At 40.9% G+C, this 19,696-nt stretch overlaps 1 protein-coding gene across 1 annotated transcript; it reads right to left on the bottom strand.

Moving 5' to 3' along the window:
* Positions 1–951: 951 nt before the first annotated feature.
* Positions 952–10,030, bottom strand: LOC134437338 (E3 ubiquitin-protein ligase TRIM39-like). The gene is made up of 9 exons (XM_063186830.1): positions 10,002–10,030; positions 9,632–9,679; positions 9,004–9,030; positions 8,813–8,878; positions 8,635–8,685; positions 8,520–8,546; positions 7,898–8,432; positions 4,205–4,335; positions 952–1,157 (listed from the first exon to the last, which is right to left on the bottom strand). Exons 1-9 carry the CDS (start codon positions 10,006–10,008, stop codon positions 952–954), a joined length of 1,098 nt encoding a protein of 365 aa, XP_063042900.1. The 5' UTR covers positions 10,009–10,030.
* Between the last annotated feature and the right edge of the window lie 9,666 nt (positions 10,031–19,696).

Here is a 19,696-nt window from a genome sequence, read left to right as displayed (position 1 = left end):
GTTCCATTACACATACAAGACGCTTTTGCCCAAAGTGACCTACAGCTAATTCAGAAACATGGCACTGAGAAAAAGGAACTTTGTAGATGCTTTTAGCTGCCAAACGCAGCCTGGATAATGGCAACAGTCAGCCTTCACATTAAAAGGCCTCTCACACCCTTTCACTCTTGATGACAACAAAGTTGGGCTCTCTTCAGTAGTGCCACGTGTAGCCAGAGCCACTCAAAAGAAAGTCAAGTAGTAGAAGGGTGTGTCCAGCTACAAAAAAATAAGAAAAGTCACTACAAACCAAAACAGCGAGGTCACTGAATACACATGTAAACAACACACACAAGCCATCCTTTATTCAATCTCCTTTACTTTATGAATGTCTCACATGAAAACACACACCTCATCTCAGATGCATTGCTAAGAGGAACTTCAGGCTTGGAGACACTGTAAGCAGTGAACACAGTTAATGTGATAACCACATAAACGTCCTCTCGGCTACAGTCTGTCTTGGGCTTTACCCACCAATATGCGCTAAGCAATGCTCGTCAGCCAATCACAAAACATTAAGTCTGCTAAATATAAGTATATGCCTACGATATTCGGCACAGACAGACACACAACGCTGAATACCTCAGGACGTTATCACAGTGAGTTGAGATCATGTTCTACACACACTAGTAAATGTTATTGTTCTTATGGGATAACTACACAGAGACAACTTTATAAATGAGTAAAACAAAAATGTGTTCTTTAAGTACATTTTGTTCATCTTGTCTCTCCGTAGTCATTTTACTTGTTTCACAAATTTTACTTTGTGTCAATGTGGCTTCAATCATTGTGTCAATAGGTCTAAAATAAAGAGTTATGGCATCCTTGGCTCTTGCTGTACTCTTAGGAATCTTTCTGAACAAAATCGACAGCCTTCATCCTACAAACCTCACAGATGAACATTTCTTCAGTCTACCAAACTACAACAATAACCCTTGTGAACACAACTTCAACAACAATGCCTTTGACAGCTTCAGGAGAAAACACATCCTCGAGTATGACTTCAACACAAGAAGCAAACATTCTTGGAGCAAATACCTGGTTGACAAGGAACTGTGTGGCAGAGAACGAGTGCAGTCCTTCTTCAAGAAGGAGGCGGTTGCCAGATTCACACTGATCTGCAACGGGAGAGGCCGACGTGCTTCACAGAACTTGTGCATCAGTGTAGATAGAATCGGCTTGTGTCATGTGAAAAGTAAGCTTGAAAATAGGTGTGTAGTGTATGGTATACACTGTGTTACTCAGCATGTCAAGGTGGCCTGCGATAGAGTCGGTAACCAGTGTGTTCCTGTGCATTATCAGCAGTATGGTGGCCAGCCTCCTAACAAAAATGCACCGGTCTGCAAACCAACTTTGCTGTAAAGTGCATGTAGTGCAGTAGCATTTCAAATGTGCTACATAACTTGGAAATGTATGCAGATGTACTACGTAGACTATGTATCAAATTTCTTTAAAGGCAATGTATTGTGGGCTTGTGGACAAATTAGGCATTGTCATTATATTGCCCAGTCCCAAACTTCATATTTTCATGAATATTTACTAAGTAACAAACTAATAACGTATGATGCATTTTCTTGAAAAAAGTTAATAAACTACAACAAATATGACATACTCTACTCTTAACTGTGTTAAGTCAAGATTGTTTGCTAGGTTTCCTGTACTGTTTTTAGATGCGTCCCACGCATCTCTATAAGAGGCTTTGGTGTCCGTCCGTCCGTCCGTCCCTCCGTCCGTCCGTCCGCCCTCCCGTGATGAGTTTCTGAATTGTGATTCCCTCTTGTGATTCCCTCTTGTGTCCACAAGGTGGCAGTCGCTCAGTGGAGTGGCAGAGCTCAGTTTTGGCCTGGAGCTCATGCGTGCAAACCAAAACGTCTACCATAATGGTTAGCAAACCGGCTACGCAGCTGATTGATTGCATTATCTGACACAACTGCAGAAGCACAGAAGTCTGTATGCATATTCCATCCATGTGTGCCATGAAATAGGAAGGCATGAGACATTTGCAGATAGCGTTTCCTATGTACACATCTATGGCCAACAGACCGTGCTCTTTGCCAGTGAGAAAAACATGGCGGCACTTCCTGTTGATTTTCACATGAAAGTTTTGCTTAATTTAAGAGACTATAAATGTTGTGGCTTCCATATATTGATGTAAAAGTGCCCCACGAAGTAATGAAGCACAACAAAGTTATTCCACATTACCATTTGACCACTCGTTTTTCTATGCTAACAGGGTAGCTAATGTAGCATTGTAAATGATCCAGGGAGAAAGGGGGAAATGTTGTGATTTCAGTCCGCCTGAGGGAACGATTTTCGTGGGGAAGATGACCTGCATCTCGGTGGCATTGAACCACGCCCCCGTGCCTTATTTGGCTCGCTCAGCACGTGCGTCCTCAGTCCAATCGCAATGCTTTATTTTCCCCAGACGTTTAATCGCATTTAAGTGAAAGTGCCATGTATACACATCGCAAAATAACTCTTAATCCGATCTATTTACATCGCATTTATTAAATCGGACTTACCACTGTTTTGACAGAAAGACAGTTCACCTGTCGCCTACTCTGTTTTCTTCCCAAAGCGGCATTTAAAAGTATTCCATGAAATCCAACATCAACGTCACTTCAAATAGGTGACCGCATCATGCGCACACATGAAATAACACTTCAGTGAGGGGGGGGGTCATCACTGCTCTCATATTAAAGTGAAAAGAGAATTTCACATTTCAGTTTATTTAATGTAGGCCTATGCAAAATTGCAAATAGCCTATTCATTGAAATCTGTCCAGAAAGGGTTGTAATGTTTGCCTGTTTTTTATGTTTGTAATTATTAAAAAATCGTGATAAAAAAAAAAAATAGCCTAACAAAAATAGAGATTTTATGTTAAAAAAAAATGTGAGATGGGATGGACCGATGGCCCCCCTAACCTAAATTCGCCTTAGGTCCCCACATTGCTAAATGTAGTGTAAGGGATTATTTTGAAAAGACAGTAACATGTAATCAGCAATGCATTACAGTTTTTCAGTAAATTGCCCAACACTGTTGAAATCCTATGGTACTTTTTCAAATCCAGGCTTATACAGTACATGGTAGGCTTATTGATAAATTGCCTTGACAGGTTATGAGGAGGCCAAGGGGGCGTTTGGGCAAAAAAGGTTCAGAACGGGCATAGACGGACGCATCTGTTGTCCGCCTGTCGGACTTGTTCTTTACACCGTAGTTAGTAGTTACCAAGTTGGCTCAAGTTGTTTTGACATACAAAAGGAGGGACCACACCAAATTCAAATTTCAAGTAATAATACATTTATTAAATAAAACATTTACAAAAAAATGTGTTACAAAATCATGTAGTGACAGCAAGAATAGTCCCATCACAAATGTAAAACAGAAAGGGAGAACATAGCAGTCACAGCCAGTGACTTCGTGCCCCCTGTAGGATCACTGCAACTAGGGGAGGACAGGCTCTGTATTTATGTTTTAACTGACATACCAACATACCAACCAAGAAATATTCTTATTAGAGAAAGACTTCTGTTAACCTGTCCATACAGCCCTGTTGTTTTGCATAATTGTATTAGCATGTTAACATTTTAGCATAACCAAAAGAAACTTGTGGTGCCCGCAATTCCTAACCGTAACCCACGACAATTGACAGTCCCAATTTGACAGTGTGTGATTGCTTTATTTAAGCATTGTAGTTTTGTGAATAACAACCCCTTAATGCTGATGTCAACTTGGTGCAGCAAGGCAGCAAATGGGTTAAGGGTCCAACCAATCAAAAAGGGGCGGGAGACAGTAGAGAGAAGAAGGTTCACTCATGTCATAAGAGTACAGTATGGCCGCAAGCACAGTGAAGTCACTTTCTTCATCTACTGTCAGTGGCGGTATGGTTAAGTGCAATGCCACTATCGCCAAGGCTGGAGTGTGGAACAGGACATAGGACTCTGAACAGGTCATTAACACTGACCAACAGTTGAAGTTATTTGGCCACAAACTGAACATTGACAACCAGATATCCTCTTTCGACCGGGGCCAGAACTCGCAGCTGCCGCTCGTATGCAGAATCTGATTAAGTTCTGGTCATATTTAAGATTGTTGCTCTGCACATGAGCTGGATCTGTGGGATTAGCCAACCTCAGTAAATCTAAATCTGTTGATTCTGCCAAACCCTCCATCTCAACATCTGAGGTCATCCTCTTTTTCCTCTCATCCTCATGCTCATCTCTCCTTTCTGTGCTTTCACAGTCTTCCCTGACATCATCTGACTTTTGCTCTGGCTCTCTGAACACAGCTGATAGCCTTCCACAAAACAACCTGAGCCATGTAAAACGTTGAATGCAAGCTAGCTGGCTGTCAGGTTTTCCCCCCCAATAGCCTATCCGAATGTGGCACATCCAGCTGTCAGATTATTTAGGATCACTAAATGTAACGACATCGGATTTAAGAAACGTTAATTGTGATCATGTAGCCCATTTTGATACTGTGTATGCTGCTATGTTTCAAGCTCACCTCAGGCCGTCAGGGCAATCGCAGTGTCTCTGCCCAGTCGCATGCATTCTTGAAACCCCCCCCCCCCCCCACCCCCTCCGAGCAGCGCGTGCCCCCCTCGCAACGCACACTCGGCCCCTCCCTTTGCCTATCTCTCGAGGTGTCAGGTGAATCTGAATCCGACTCTAGTAGTTGTAGACAGGAAGCTTCAATCAAAAATACGAATTACAAAGCAAATCAGTTGAAACGTGAGTCATAGCCTATTTTTCCGAGGCATAGCTATAGCTGACTGACCGTCTGTTTTTTTTTGCTACCTAAACGTGGCACCTACGGCTGGCTGGCTGGCAGATTTATGATCACTAAATGTCCTACTCAACATTGTTTTAGAGAGCTTGATTGTGAGCATATATTGTACCCTAATATGTAGACCTACTGTGTTCAGGCTACATTTCAAGCTCACCTTTCAGGCTCTACTACCAGACATCTTCAAAATCTTTCGTGTCCCTCATAGGCAGGGGCGGAGCTACAGGGGTGGCTAGGGTAGCATTTGCCCCCCCCATAAATCTGATTGGCTACCCCAAGTGCTCCCCCAGAAAATGGACAGTAGCCCCGCCCACTCGCGTTACACGAAGCGCATAGATCTCTGCAAATCGCTATCGCGAGTGAAGAAAGGATAACCATTTTCCCCACACACATTTTGATGCAAGTTTGTGCACACACCACCCTCGTGAATTTGGGCATATGGGGTACCATTCGAAAGCTTAGAATGCTGTCTGTCTAGTGGTATGTATAGGAACTCTATGTTGTACGGTCTGACGGCAATGTGAATGGCAGATGTGTGCTTTTCCATCCTGAAGAAGAAAAGCATTAGAGAAATAACAGCTTATTTCAGTCCAGACTCATTTCGTTTTCCTTTTAATGTAAAGTTAGCTGTGTGTCATTTAAGATTTTTCAGTACTATATAGTGCTCTATATCCCATGTGATAAATCAATAGATTCGTTTTTGGTGGTAAATGAAAGTTTCATGATTAATTCCTGTGAATTCGACTCAAACCTCATAGAGCTCGAAAGTCCCGCCCCTTAGTTCCGCGTTTCACGGGACCTAAGCTGACCACCTAACAACATGGTAGAGAGTAAATATCTTCGGATCTCAGTCATGATATGCGCTGGGCTACAAATATGCTGTTTAAGAGGCTAGATAAAGATTATTCATGCAGAAGTATCAATGTTTTGTTCTGAGGCCGTCGGCATGAAAAATGTGAAGAAACACAGCTTTCTAAAAACTTTGGGGGTTAGTACGAAAAATTAAGCAAAAATATCAGAAACAACATATATGGAGCTCGTGGCACAACTCGAAGGGGATCGAAATATCATTTTAATACCGCCATTGGATTACATGCTACGATTTTCGGCTAAAAACGCAGGTGAGGTCCCATGAAATCGGGGGAAGTGACGTCACTTTCGAGCTCTATGTCTAAAGTCCAAATATTCACTGGCATATGCTAATTGCTGTCTTTGTGTTGGAATAGACTATATGCTAATGAGTATTTGAGATTACATAAAAACACAGATGGTAGAAAATAATTTGATTAACTATCAGACACCTAAGCATTCATTTCCTTTCAACCTAATTTTACTAAGTCTCTGATGCAGAACATTTTAAGTGCATTTCTGAGAATTCTGTAGAAACTCTGCAAAAATCTGCAATAGGGCTTCAGTGAAACACTTATCTTTATCATCTCAAATCACTATATGATTCTCGTATACACAAACACAGATAGCCTACAGGTGTACACACCTGTCTGTGTATTCCAATGACTTAGCACCCAGGTATTAGGCGTTTTCCTTCCAAATAAGAGCAGCCCTCCATATCACTTTTCTAAAAAACTCATGTTTCCCACATTTCTGGCACATCTACATATTAAATAATTACTTCTACAATGGTTAAAATGTATTCAGAAAAGACAGCTAGCAGTATACAAAAATTGTCATGTTTTTACTTGGAATGTGATCTTTTCTACTATTTTCTCTCCGGAAATGACTGTGTGGTGTTGGGATATGTAGGCCTAATTTGAGTAAAGTTCAGTCAATGTAAGGCACTATATAGTTATTTGTAAATCTTGCCATTTGCAATGCAATGGGTTTCTGAGGGTCAAATCACAAAAAAATCTTTAAAAAAACAAACTGATTACTGTTTGACATAATAGGAGACCTATAACTTAAGGGTGCAATTGTAGGGTGCACAGCGGGTGTTATGGTTGCCAAATGTGACCAATGATTACCAACCCAAAAATACTAAAAAGAACACCTTAAGAATAAAATCCGGCCAGAATTAAACAGAGGTCTTGATTATGAACAAAAATCTACAGAATATGTATCTGCCCAAAGCCGTTCTTTGACCCATAGATGACCATCGGAAACCGCTCAATCTGGTAACACTCACAGGTGTCATAAGAACCTATGAAAATCATTGTCTTTATCTATTCTATAGTGTTTGAGTGTTTTTTTTCTTTGTGTAAGAGCATGCCCCTGTGAAATTCATGTGGCTACCCCATTGCTCCCCCAAGAATAAATGTCTGGTTCCGCCACTGCTCATAGGGGCTCAAGCGACTGTCGTGTGCAGCGCTTCTCCCTCCCCACAGTGGAGTTGTTGAGCACCCGCGCTCGTGCCTATTCTCGACAGGTCTGGTGAATTCGTTTGACTGACTCTGAAGACTTTGTTGTAGAAAACTTCAATCAAAATTATGAATTGTACCGAAATCAAATGATATTGAAAAATGAAATGATAATTGGCATATTATTTTCCCCCTCCCTTGGAAGGACAACATCAGCCAAGGTGGGCAAAAGGGCAACTATGCTGTGCACGTGCCTGACACCGTGGTCAATGCATTTCCCAGCAAGCAAGCGCTCTTCTCCACTCTACTTTCTTTAATCATGATAGAGTAGAACTGGATTATGAAAGTAAAGATGCATCTCGGTTCCTGTCTGCCATGATCTGGCTAATGCCAGACTGACTGCTCTCATCTGCCTGGACTTTTCTATTTCCCCCATTTCCAATTCCCCTTTCCCCTAACATTCTAATATAATGTAGTGCGGTGTCACAATTTGTCTTCTCCTCCTCTCCTGGTCTTCATACATTGAAGTTGTGTTTATGCAGAGAGAATTTCAAAAATTAAATCACACAGTTGTCATCGTTGAGCCCAGGACACAGGGATGATTCTAATCTACAGTGTTGCATTTCACGGGCAATATACGCGCTCTAATGTGCAGTGTAGACCATGTTGATAACATTGAATGCATGCATTGAATACTGTATATGCATATACTATCAGAAAATCATTAACACTGAAAATACACATTTTTTACTAAATACATGAGATCTCCATCACTGACACCAGGGCAGATGAGTGGAATGAATGTCTTCAGTGGAGGGATGTTGTAGAAAGTACAAATATGTGTGTCCTCGTCAGAGTTGTAAAATGATAATGTGTTATTGTCACAGTCTAGATGCACTCCGAGTACATAAATATGATCATTCCTCCCTGATGTAGGAAAAGTAGGTTCACTGTTGGTGGATAATCCAGTTCCTTTCTGATAATGAAGAACCCAGTAGCCATTTTCTGGAGTTAGAGGAAGCTTCACCTTACTCTCTGCTGCTGTGGCTGTACACACTCCCACATACCAGGACTGCCTGGATAGTAGATCAGGCAGCTTTCCCAGGAAAGATTCACCCCTCACCGTCCAGTAGTGCTGATGTGAGCTGAACCTCTCTTTACACAGAACATGAGGATGCTGGGTTCCCTGAGCAGCCATTTTGCCTGGGTCTTTACATGTTACTAGTTGTCTTTTTGCTTTTGTCTCCACTTTCAGGAAACCAGGAGCTGTTTTCTCATCCAGTGTAAGTTGCACTAAAAAAACAAATTCACACAAAATATTATTTCTCTTGTCATTGTCTCTGTTTTGTATTATAGTCTTATTAAACAATTTTAAGGTACCTATATCTCCTAAAATTGTTTCCCGTCCTGCAAAGTGTAAGGCACAGATCAGTAAATGTTCATTCAACACTCAGGCAGGGCAAACACTGTTTAAAAAATCTCCTGTAAAATGTACCTGCTTTCCTAATAATTTGGGCATTTGTTGTTGTTGACTTCTCTGCCATTTCTGAAAGCATTTGCAATTCATGTATTATCATGTGCTTACTTCACTAGCGTAGAGTAGAGTATTATTTGTTAATCCGAAGGGAAATTCTTTTTGCAATATGTGTCATTTCTTGGAAAATTGTAGTTACCTTGTGTAAGTGTGTTGGTTGACATTTCTGTAGTCTGTAATTTTGTCTCACTTCGTACACATTCACCTATTTGACACAGTAAATTGTGAAAAGTGAAACGGTGTTGATGGAAAATAAAACAAAAATGCTAACTTAATTTATAACATATGGCGCACATTGATAACGACTAAAAAATCGTACACATACAATACCTGTGTTAGGATCATTTTCAGTCCCTTCTATGTAAAGGGAGAGAACATAAAGTAATGTGTTTTTATTTCACACATCTACCAGAATTTATTATTTTTCTGCATCAATCATATAATTACATGCATAATCAGGTATCTGATATTGAGATACTGTATATTCAGCCTATACATGGGTTCTATATTTTTGTTTTCCCCTTACTGCGTGACACAATCTGCGCACAACTCAACCCCTGATTGTTGGAAACCGCTGTCAGTCAAAAAATTAGCTCACATCGTTTGCTACCATTGTCTTGCCCCTCCACAAAAAATTGTGTTAACAAAAACTATGAACCCATGTATAAAGAACAATGTTTTTTTTTTCCTGAAAGTCATGGGATTGTGAGCAAAGGCAAAAGTTGAGGATGTGCTCCAACTTCCATTACAATGAGGCTGGCCTTTGAAATAGAAGTAAGGAACCGTCCTTACAGTATAAGACACTCTACATAGGCTACCTATCTATCAGTAATTATTATTATTACCAGAGACGATCTAAATGCATTAGAATTAAATAATCTTTGTTATTACTACTGTTGTCATCACTCACCATGCAGGTGCCTTTGCATGATGACGCCACATGTTACATGGCACATACCTGTAGCATTGCCTCTTTCAGTACTTCTGCATTCCCAGTCTGCATTCCCTGCAGAATAGAAAAAAGACAGATATTACAGACATTACAGAACCTCACAATGAGATGGTAAAAAATAGAAATAATAATGTATATATTACAAGTAATATCATGAGTGATGTAAACTAAAATGCATTATTTGTGTGGGCCTTGCTTAGTTTTCATTTGAATACATACATTTAATGTACATCTGATGGAGCCTCCAAATAGATCTACTTTCTCCTCAGTGGGTTTCTTGAGAATGTGTGTTATTAGATATAACTTGGTGAATAATGCCCATTATGTTTATAGGATTAACATAAGTTTGTCAGGCTGGATATCAATCTGTTAATACCTTTCATTGCAAATGAAATGTACCCTACAAAGTAAAAGAAAATAGAGATTAGGGGTATCAAAACCAAACAACAACATACAAGCCAACTAAAAGTAATTTTGCATTTCATCTTATTTCGCACTGCACATGTCACATGTTTAAACGTATGCAGTGGCAGCTCTGCTTTAGACATTGAGATTTGCATGATATAATGGTGCAACAGCGGAGTCTTACTTGGACAATGGTAACACATGGCATACATGTGTGTGGTGGTGGTGGTGGGGGGGGGTGCCCACAGGTGGGGGGGTGAGTTTTTTTGTATTTTTCCTTGGTCTTAGTTAAGTTAGTTAAGTTTTTGGTCTTAATTATTACTTTCTTACAAAAAGGACAGCTTATTTTCATGATTCTTGACACAATGGTTATAAAATATATTCTATTCTATTCTATTCTATTCTATTCTATTCTATTCCATTCTATCTGTAGATCTGACGTCCTGACCTTTGCGGTGTGAGAGAAGCAGTAGGCCCAAACCCAGCAGTACTAGCACCATGATGGTGATGAAAGCAGCTCTCCATGGGCCTACACACAGGGAAGAGTGGACAAACAGTGGATGAGTCATACAATAGAATCGTAATGAAAGACCCACACACATACTGTAAATGTGAAATGTCATAAGACTGAATAAAGCTTAATTAATAGCTGAATAAATCAATACCCCAACACTAATCAAACAAAAACATGGGCAAACTCTAAACATTTCTAAACAAAATGGCTTAGTCTGACATTCTGTGACAAAAGCACTTCTCCCCATAGAAGCTATAGGCTGAAATCTTTATCGAAAAAATTCCTGCTGCATCAAAAAAGGTCTTAGATTGCTACGGAAATATTGACAGACTATGAAAAGAAGGTAATAAAAACGTTGACAGCTATTTAAAAGGTAGGTAGGACTCTATTTTGTAATTGGGGAAAACTAGTTGATTACATGTCCTTTGCCTGTGTACTGACATTATTGTGTCAGAGAGTGCCATGACTTGTGACTGAGTTGCTAAAAGTCTATTGCATAGTGTGCACAGCTGTGTGATAGGGCTACAGTGCCCAGAACGATAATGAGGCAATACAATGTTTTTTACAGTTATCTTTAGCAAACCCACAGACTTACCAGCATCCACATATATGGTATGGGGCAACAGTCTGCTCTCTCTCATCTTCTCACCAAGCAGATACACAGAGCAGGAGATCCACTCTGACTTAGAGGCTGAGAACAGCACCCATGAACTCACGCTAACCAGTCCAGCAGCATCTGAAACACACAGAAAGGGGACAATGTAAAACACAGCCTGAGAATGTGAAATGGGTGTGGGCCCATTCACTCTTTCCAGAAAAGACTCACAATGATTTGACAGATAGCCTAAAATAGCAGATTATGAATTGATCACTTAAATGTTAGTGTCAATTACATTACAAAAGGCACAAAGGGGTTATGGTCTACTGGACCTAGGCTACTGGTCCTACCAGACCAACTTGGACTGGCTGGTTTCCTGTCAATATGCTCTCAACAGATATAATGTATGTGGTGCCGCAAAGGTATGTCCATGAGTAAATCATTATTTCCATTATACTTTTGCATTACACTGCATTCGACTTAGCTGGTGCTTTCATCCATAGTGACTAACAGACATTACAGGGTATTGGTTACAGTCCCTGAAGCTGTGTGGGGAAAGGTGCCTTGCTTAAGAGCACCAGCCATGGAGGGAAGAAGGCATATGTAAGGGTGGGGATTGAACCTGCAACCCTGTGATCTACAGTGCAACTCCTTAGCCATTACACTACAGCTGCACAATGATTTATTCAGACAGGCCAGTGAGAGAAAGTGACAAGAAAGATCAAGAAATTTCCCAGAGTCGGAGTCTAGTCACCAGGTCCCCATATTTTCGACATGCCACCCTAGGCAACCGAGCCTTGGCCCAGTCCAGTCCCTGAGCCCAGTCACTGCTATTTGGACAGTGTTGTTTACCTGCTGTGTAGGTCTGATCAGAACCACTCCTGATCTTGTGCCCTTGTTTGTGTCTCCAGGTGAGTGTGGGCTGAGGAGACCAACCATCTGCCTCACAGGTGACATTCACCTGCCCCGCCCCCACCTCAGTGTATGACAGAATGGGAGTGGAGCCGATGTCTGAGAGTGAGAAAAAAATGCAGGATGCCAGTAAATTATGATTAAATACATGTATATTATAGCACTAAGCTGTAGCCACTTCAAAGAATGACAACGCAGCAGTGGCAGCAGATACAGTTTGGGGTCTTTTACCGTTCATTCCCTAGCCTTTTACTGGCTTCTACAGTTTATTCCCTAGCTTTTTACTGGCTTCTACAGGGCAAGGAGAGGTAACCCTCACAAAACAAGTAACACTAAACTAAACTGATATACTACACAAATTACGAACACATCTGGGGTGAATTTCTCAAAACCAAAGTTGCTTACTACATTAGCTACTTTGTTGTTTTCAATGCATTTTCCCATTGGCAACTACCGAAGTTGATAACAGGCTAACAACTTCTCTTTTGAGAAACTCACCCCTGGCCACTATTAAAATCTCATCGGCTCTGATTAAAAACGTATTAAAACTTATCCCACCCCTTATCAATACCTGTCCTATCTAATCCCTTAATTATTCCTGACCGGACATCTCCCCCCCAATCAAAACCAATCCCAAAACTTATTGGCACACTCATAGAATTCTAGAAGACACACAAGGGAGTGGGAAACAACACACAGATGCAAACACATGTCCATGCACATTCACACACATACAGACACAGACAAAGAGGGAATCATATGGGGAATCATGACACACAGTTCAGTTCAAGGGGCCTTGGCATTACAATTTACAGAATAAAACAGTATACAAATTCTCACTTTTGGATTTGATTAGACTCACAAATGCTCAGAAATACAGTAGCTTCGTCCATCCAAATGAAGCCATTAACAACACACGTATGCTCCTCTGTCTGCCAGCGTGAGGTTCTCCAGTTTCAGGGAAGCATCCCCCTTCTCCAGGTCCCCAACCAGAGATGCTCTGCCCCTGTACTGAGGGTCAGCAGATCTCTCCTGGATTTGGTGGAGCTCATGGAGCAAAACAGTTGTTTCCTCTCTGTTTGGTCGATGCCAGTGTACTTTGTACGGCACAAGACTGAAAGAAGGAGTCACTGCACATGGCAAGATGACAGAGGATCCCACAGGAGTTGTTATTGGCCCATGAGGAATGCTTACATTGAATTTGCCAGGAACTGAGAAGACACAGACACATTACAGTATGTATAATGAGTATAATGGTAAGCATAGTGACTTTAGATCATCATCAACATCATATAATTAGATCATATCTTGTATCAAGGTAAATTATGCCTACTTTTAAATGAATAATGCTCAAACAGTAGCAAAAGTAACACCCTGTGTCATGATTGTAATTTGCATACCTTTAGCAGTGACACTTGGTTTGACAACACCAAGTAGACATATCCAAATCCAATGCATTACTGTAAAAACAGAATGCAGCAGTCAACACTTTGTTATCAAACTGTTCATTAGAAAAACTGTGCAAATTAAATAAAAACATTAACTTGAATCTAGATTATGAACGGTATTGTGGCATATATGATCAGTTCTCTATTTAACAATAGAGTAAAAATGATAGTTCATTTGTGCAGGAATGCAAGAGATATTGTGAGCTGAGTAAACCTACTTGTTCATCCACGTAATCAATCACAGCAGAGACACATCTTTCTTAATATTGTGTATATTTTGGAGAAATAATCACTGCTAGTTCCAGTCCATGTCCAGTTGCAACTCAAAATGAAAAACAGTTACAGTAGAAGAGCTGGAGAGAATGGTGTGGTAACTGGCTGCTCTTTGCACTTTGAGGGAACACTTAAGATAAAAAGCAGATTGCATTTTCTAGTTCCTTGAAAATTAATTATTAATGTTTATGTAAGATTTGGCAGCCCAACTATGTGACATGTAAGAAACAGCACACTACACCACATGTAGCCTATTGAGTCAAAATATAAATACATAATAGGGCCTAATGTATATTTGGAATATCTTAAAACTTAAGTATCACAATGAACCCAAAGTGGATTGGAAGCCCTAAACAGAAGACATGAGCTGCTTGGGTGCAGTCCCATGATGAGAATTTGGTCTCTGAATACAGTGACCACAGTGGACGCACACAATACAGTGTTTCCCATAGACCATTCTGTGGCACAGCACCACAGAATAAGAATGAGGACCACAAAGTGATCACAAGCCGCACATAACTGACAATGGGAGTACACACATAATACTTGCACTGGTCCAGTATTGTATTGCCCTTAGCAACCCACAATGCTACTTGGTCTATAGGAAACACAGCACTAATCAGAAGTGAGCTGTGTGCCTGCATTTAGTGGAGAAGAAGGAGTAGTGTGGGGTTAGGCGCTTTGCTAAACAGGGCATCATTACCCCTACTCCATTGCGAAGCTTTTCAGGTTCAAGCCGATGGCCTTAAACAGGTTTCCATGGCCTATAATCAGGTGTCTTTAGAACATTAAAATGCATTCATGCACTGAATTAGTAGTTACAAAGTTGGGCCTAGGTGTTTCGACATACAAAAGGACAGACCACACCTAATTCAAATTTCAAGCAATTACACATTTATTAAATAAAATATTTACAAAAAACGGGGGATGAATGGTAAAAGGAAACCAAACAAAAATGTGGTACAAAATCAATGTAATGAACAGAAGAACAGAGCCATCAAAATTTTAAAAGAGAAAGGGAGAACATAGCATTCACAGACAGTGACTTGGTGCCTCCTGTAGGATAACTGCAACTAGGGGAGGACAGGCTCTGCTTTTATGTTAAGTTTTAACTGACAAGTTACAGCGTACCAACTAAGAAATATTCTGCCAAGACAAAGACTTCCTTAACCTGTTCATGTATACAGCCCTGTTTTTTTGCCTAATTGTATTAGCATGTTAACATTTGAGCATAACCAAAACAAAATGGTGGTCACCACAATTCCTAACCGTGACCCACAACAATTGATAATCCCAATTTGTCAGTAGGTGATTGCTTTATTTAAGCATTGCAGTTTTGTGAATAACAACCCAATTATTGCTAATGTCAACTTGGTGCAGCAAGGCCGCAAATGGGTTAAGGGTCCAACCAATAAAAAAGTGACGGGAGACACTGAGGACGGTTCACTCACGTCATAAGAGCGTAGTGCGGCATGGCCGCAAGAGCAGTCACTTTCTTCATTTACTGTCAGTACTGGCGGCATGGTAAAATGAAATGCCACTACTGCTAGGGCAGAAGTGTGGAACAGGTCATACGATTCTGAATAGGTCATTAACACTGACCGTCAGTTGTAGTTATTTTGGCCACAAACTGAACATTGACAACCAGATATCCTCTTTCGACCGGGGCCAGAACTCGCAGCTGCCGCTCACACTCACAATGCAATTCAAATTCTGGAGTGAATTACCTCGATTTCCGGAGTCACATTTTTTATCCATCATGGCGTCGCACCCACTGCCCATGCGCACCGTGTCCTCAGGCTACGCCCCCGTACGAATTCGAGACGATTCGTGTAATGAATTGTTGAGAGGGGACCATTCGAACAAAACGTTGGACCATTAGTAGAAGGCATGGGGCGTTTCGTGCAGTACCTGAGGATTTTTCGTCGAAGACCTAAGGACGTTACGTTCAACCCATGCAGACCTTTCGTTTAACTGGGCAGATGTTTAGTTTAGTCTGCCTATTTTATTAGCCTATTATTTTTATATTTTATCAAACTTGTGTGCCTACCACCACAATGCAATGAAAACAAAAATCGAACCGTGTAGAAAGTGCGTGCGTGCGTCTCTATTTTTTTTAAATTAATTTTTCATTTTAGTTCAGTTTTTTATCATTAGGCCATTTCATAGCCTATTTTATAAATATGCTATATCGTAGCGGACTGCCTCTGCCTCCTCCGGAGTGAGATAGCAGCGTTAGGCTACCCCCTGTGCACTACATCTGTCTATATATATATCTGAGTTATTTCTAATGTGTTGGTTACTGATTTGTATTCATTTTTGGAAAGGTAAAGGCAGTCTTATTGTTGCCTAGCTGGCGCCCATGTCATAACTTAAAACAGTCGGTTGCACAGCCGCTACAATACCGACGAAATGTTTTAAAATGTAGGCTTACAACAGTAATTTAAAGGTAAGGGATAATGTATTGTCCCACATGACTATAAGAAAATATTGCCTATACGGGACGAATAAGACCCCCGATGCCGAAGGCAGAGAGCTGTTATTCCGCTCCGAAGGAAATATATTTCCGTAGTCATGTGGACAATAGCCTACATTATCCTGCTATCCCGCCTTTACCAACATTAGAAAGCATAGAATACACAGTTAACCAGTAGTTTATAGTAACAGGTTTATTGCCATTTTATAGCGTGCGCAAAGAAAGATAGAAAAGAAAGATATAAAAAGATATACAAAGAAAGAAAGGAGTCGCACACTGGAGCTGAATGCAGAATCAAAAGCTGCCATTTACAATTGTCCTAAGACGTCAAACTGGTCCTGGATTAACGCATCACTGTTACGTTATTTGTTCTACTGTATGCATCTAGGCCTATATTCGTTATAAAAACAGATATCTTAGAATGAAGTCTTATGAATGGTCCACCATGCTTAATTCCATAAAGCATGCCAAATGAACTTGAAAGAAATGCGAAATGAAAACAGCGTGTCAATGCAAGCTCTTTTTTTTTAAATCATAAATACAGTATGAAATAGTGATGTGAGCTGTTCCAAATTGAGAACAAGCGCACAAGTCTGCAAACAAGGGTTTTGCAAAAAGTGCACTACTAAAAATAAGACAAGATATTCGTTGTGATGATCTGAGTTATTTCTAATGTGTTGGTCACTGATTTGTATTCATTTTTGGAAAGGTAACGGCAGTCTTATTGCTGCCTGACTGGCGCCCATCTCATAACTTAAAACTAAAGTCGGTTGCACCGCTACAATATCGACGATTTTTTTTTTTAAATGTAGGCCTACAACAGCTTTAAAGGTAAGGGATAATGTATTGTCCACACGCAGTGGTAGAACGCAGGTATACGGAGTATAGCCTACCCACTTCTAAATTTTAGGGGATTCAGTATACCAACTTAAAATTGATTGATCCATTATTTAGAATGGCATAAATATATACAGTATACCCACTTCAAAAAATGCGAGAATATACAGTATACCCACTTCAAAAAAGTAGACTACACCTAGACTACAAATATTTTCCTACGGGGCGAATAACACCCCCAATGCCGAAGGCGGAGTGCTGTTATTCCGCTTCGAAGGAAATATATTTTCCGTAGTCACGTGTGGACAATACATTATCCCGCTTATGCCGCCTTTACCAACATTAGAAAGCATACATAGTAAACCAGTAGTTTATAGTAACATGTTTATTGCCATTTTATAGCGTGCGCAAAGAAAGATAGTTCGTGGAACGCTCATAATTTAAAGGTGGGGTTGCAGGTTGGCCAAAATTCTTAGATAGAATGCGATTATGACATCACGTTGGGGGCTCCCCCTGGGTTTTACTAGATTCTGTATTGTCTCTGAATGGGGAAGGTTGCAAATAAATAATTAAATAAACCATATTTGTTTAACCTTTTATATTTATGCTGACCAAAATCATTGTAATTTTTAAGGGGTTAGCTAAGATAGAGCCTAGGTAGATGTCGGGTAGGCTATTCTTTGAAGAGTCTTGCGTTGAGATGACAACCTCAACCTCAACCCCAACCGTCTCCGATGTAACGATTATAAAGAGATTATAGACCGTATGAGCGCCGAATGTGAATAACGTGTTGTGTATTGGTAAAAAAAAAAATCTGTATCGCACTTTTTTGTTTTACTGTAGGCTATAGTTTCCAGTCAGATTGGCCTAGTCTACACTCAGATAACTGATTCTTTTGCGTGCGCATCACAGCGCGCACCATGGTGTAGTAGGCTGTGACCACCAGACATTGTTAGTAGCCTATTCATCAGCCTTTAGTGGGCCTATCACGCCATTTCAGCGTCATGTGCATGTGGGAAAGAATGTAAACATCGACAAATAAAAAATAGGCTAAAGAAAACCATTTGGGTGAATCATGCGCTCTGGTTCAATGCCAGCCGTCAAAGTAGTCAGCTTCATTATAAGAGTGCCAGAGTTTACCTAATTTAAATGACTGCAAAGCAATCTCTCTGAGCGCAACGGCAAGCACATGTGCGGTCCACAGGGCCATCAGCAGAAAACGAATAAATGAAACTCCCTTGCAATAGGCCTATGTCCGAGAACAACATAGGCTAACACTAACACGCCGTAGGCTATGTCGAATGGCGCATTTGTCTACTTGTAGTTGGAGCACCGTCATTGCCGCGAGTTTCTGACAAACTAAATAGTTGAGCACAACGTGACACTATCATAGACAAAAGCCCGTGAACATAGTGACACACACTTCACAGTGGTGTTGGTGAAAACGAAACGAAGTTGCCTCCCACGGCCCGAACGCAAAATAATGCCGAAAACTGAATGCCCCCTTCAGTTGTCCTGGCTACAGGCAACTGCGCGTTATCACTGTTTCTTCTTCAATGTACGAGCACTTGCATTGCACTCGCTCTGCACTTGTCTCACAATGCAATCAACTGCGTAATCCGGGCCAAATGGGCAACTGGCGCGTTATATCACGGCTTCTTCTTCAATGTACAAGCACTTGCATTGCACTGGCTTGTCTCACAATGCAATCAGGTGCGTAATCCGGGCCAAATAGTCCATCTTGTGAACACAGGCGGGAAGGGAACAATTTGAAGAACGCGTTTCGGACGGACGGACAGACTGCTGCTGGGACGCATCTAAAATGCGCTTTGCTCTTCAAGTGACTAGCCAGCGATACGGTTTTATTTCCCCAATACACAAAAAGTTATTCACAGACGGCGCCTCCATAGCTACCCTATACGGTACAATGGCTTTGTAACCATCACATCGGATGCGCAACCAACACATCAGTCGCGATGGCCAAGGCAGGTCAAGGAAATGTGTCTGAACAGATACATTTCATGCATGCATGACAAATAAAGTATATTCTATTCTATTCTAACTGCCTTACAGTTGCAGCACATCCTTGCTGTCTAAAATGTAAATCTTAAATGCAGCAGCAGCTCATAACATGAGCTCCAGACGCAGCCCATCCGGGGGCAAGTGGCAACACAGCGCGATCGATTATCACTGCAAATAAATAAATGAAAATTAACGCAGTAAAATGTAAGTTAATATGATTCATAGGCCATGTGTTTAACTCATCATAGCATACAATTAATACATTTATGTATTTTGAAATATAGGCCTAATGGCTGTTTGCACCAGCAGGTGTGTGTGATTCAATGCGCGAGGCTCAACTCGCTTTAATCCCCACCCAACGGCCCTGGCCGTTTCACGTTACATGTGTGTCGTAACAGAAGTGCGTTGAAACAACAGACCGACTAACATTTACTGCACATAGTTTTCATTTTAAGAGACAGAAAAAGACAACCACTGATGTGCGCCCTGACCATCATTAGCTATCTATCGATCCTGCTACAGGCTGAACACTTTGAGCCGGATGGTTGGCTGGAGGAGGCAACGCTAGCCTAAAGAGTAGGCTACT

Source organism: Engraulis encrasicolus, chromosome 21, assembly GCF_034702125.1.
Source record: "Engraulis encrasicolus isolate BLACKSEA-1 chromosome 21, IST_EnEncr_1.0, whole genome shotgun sequence".
Classification (NCBI taxonomy): domain Eukaryota; kingdom Metazoa; phylum Chordata; class Actinopteri; order Clupeiformes; family Engraulidae; genus Engraulis; species Engraulis encrasicolus.
This window is presented reverse-complemented; position numbering and strand designations above follow the sequence as displayed.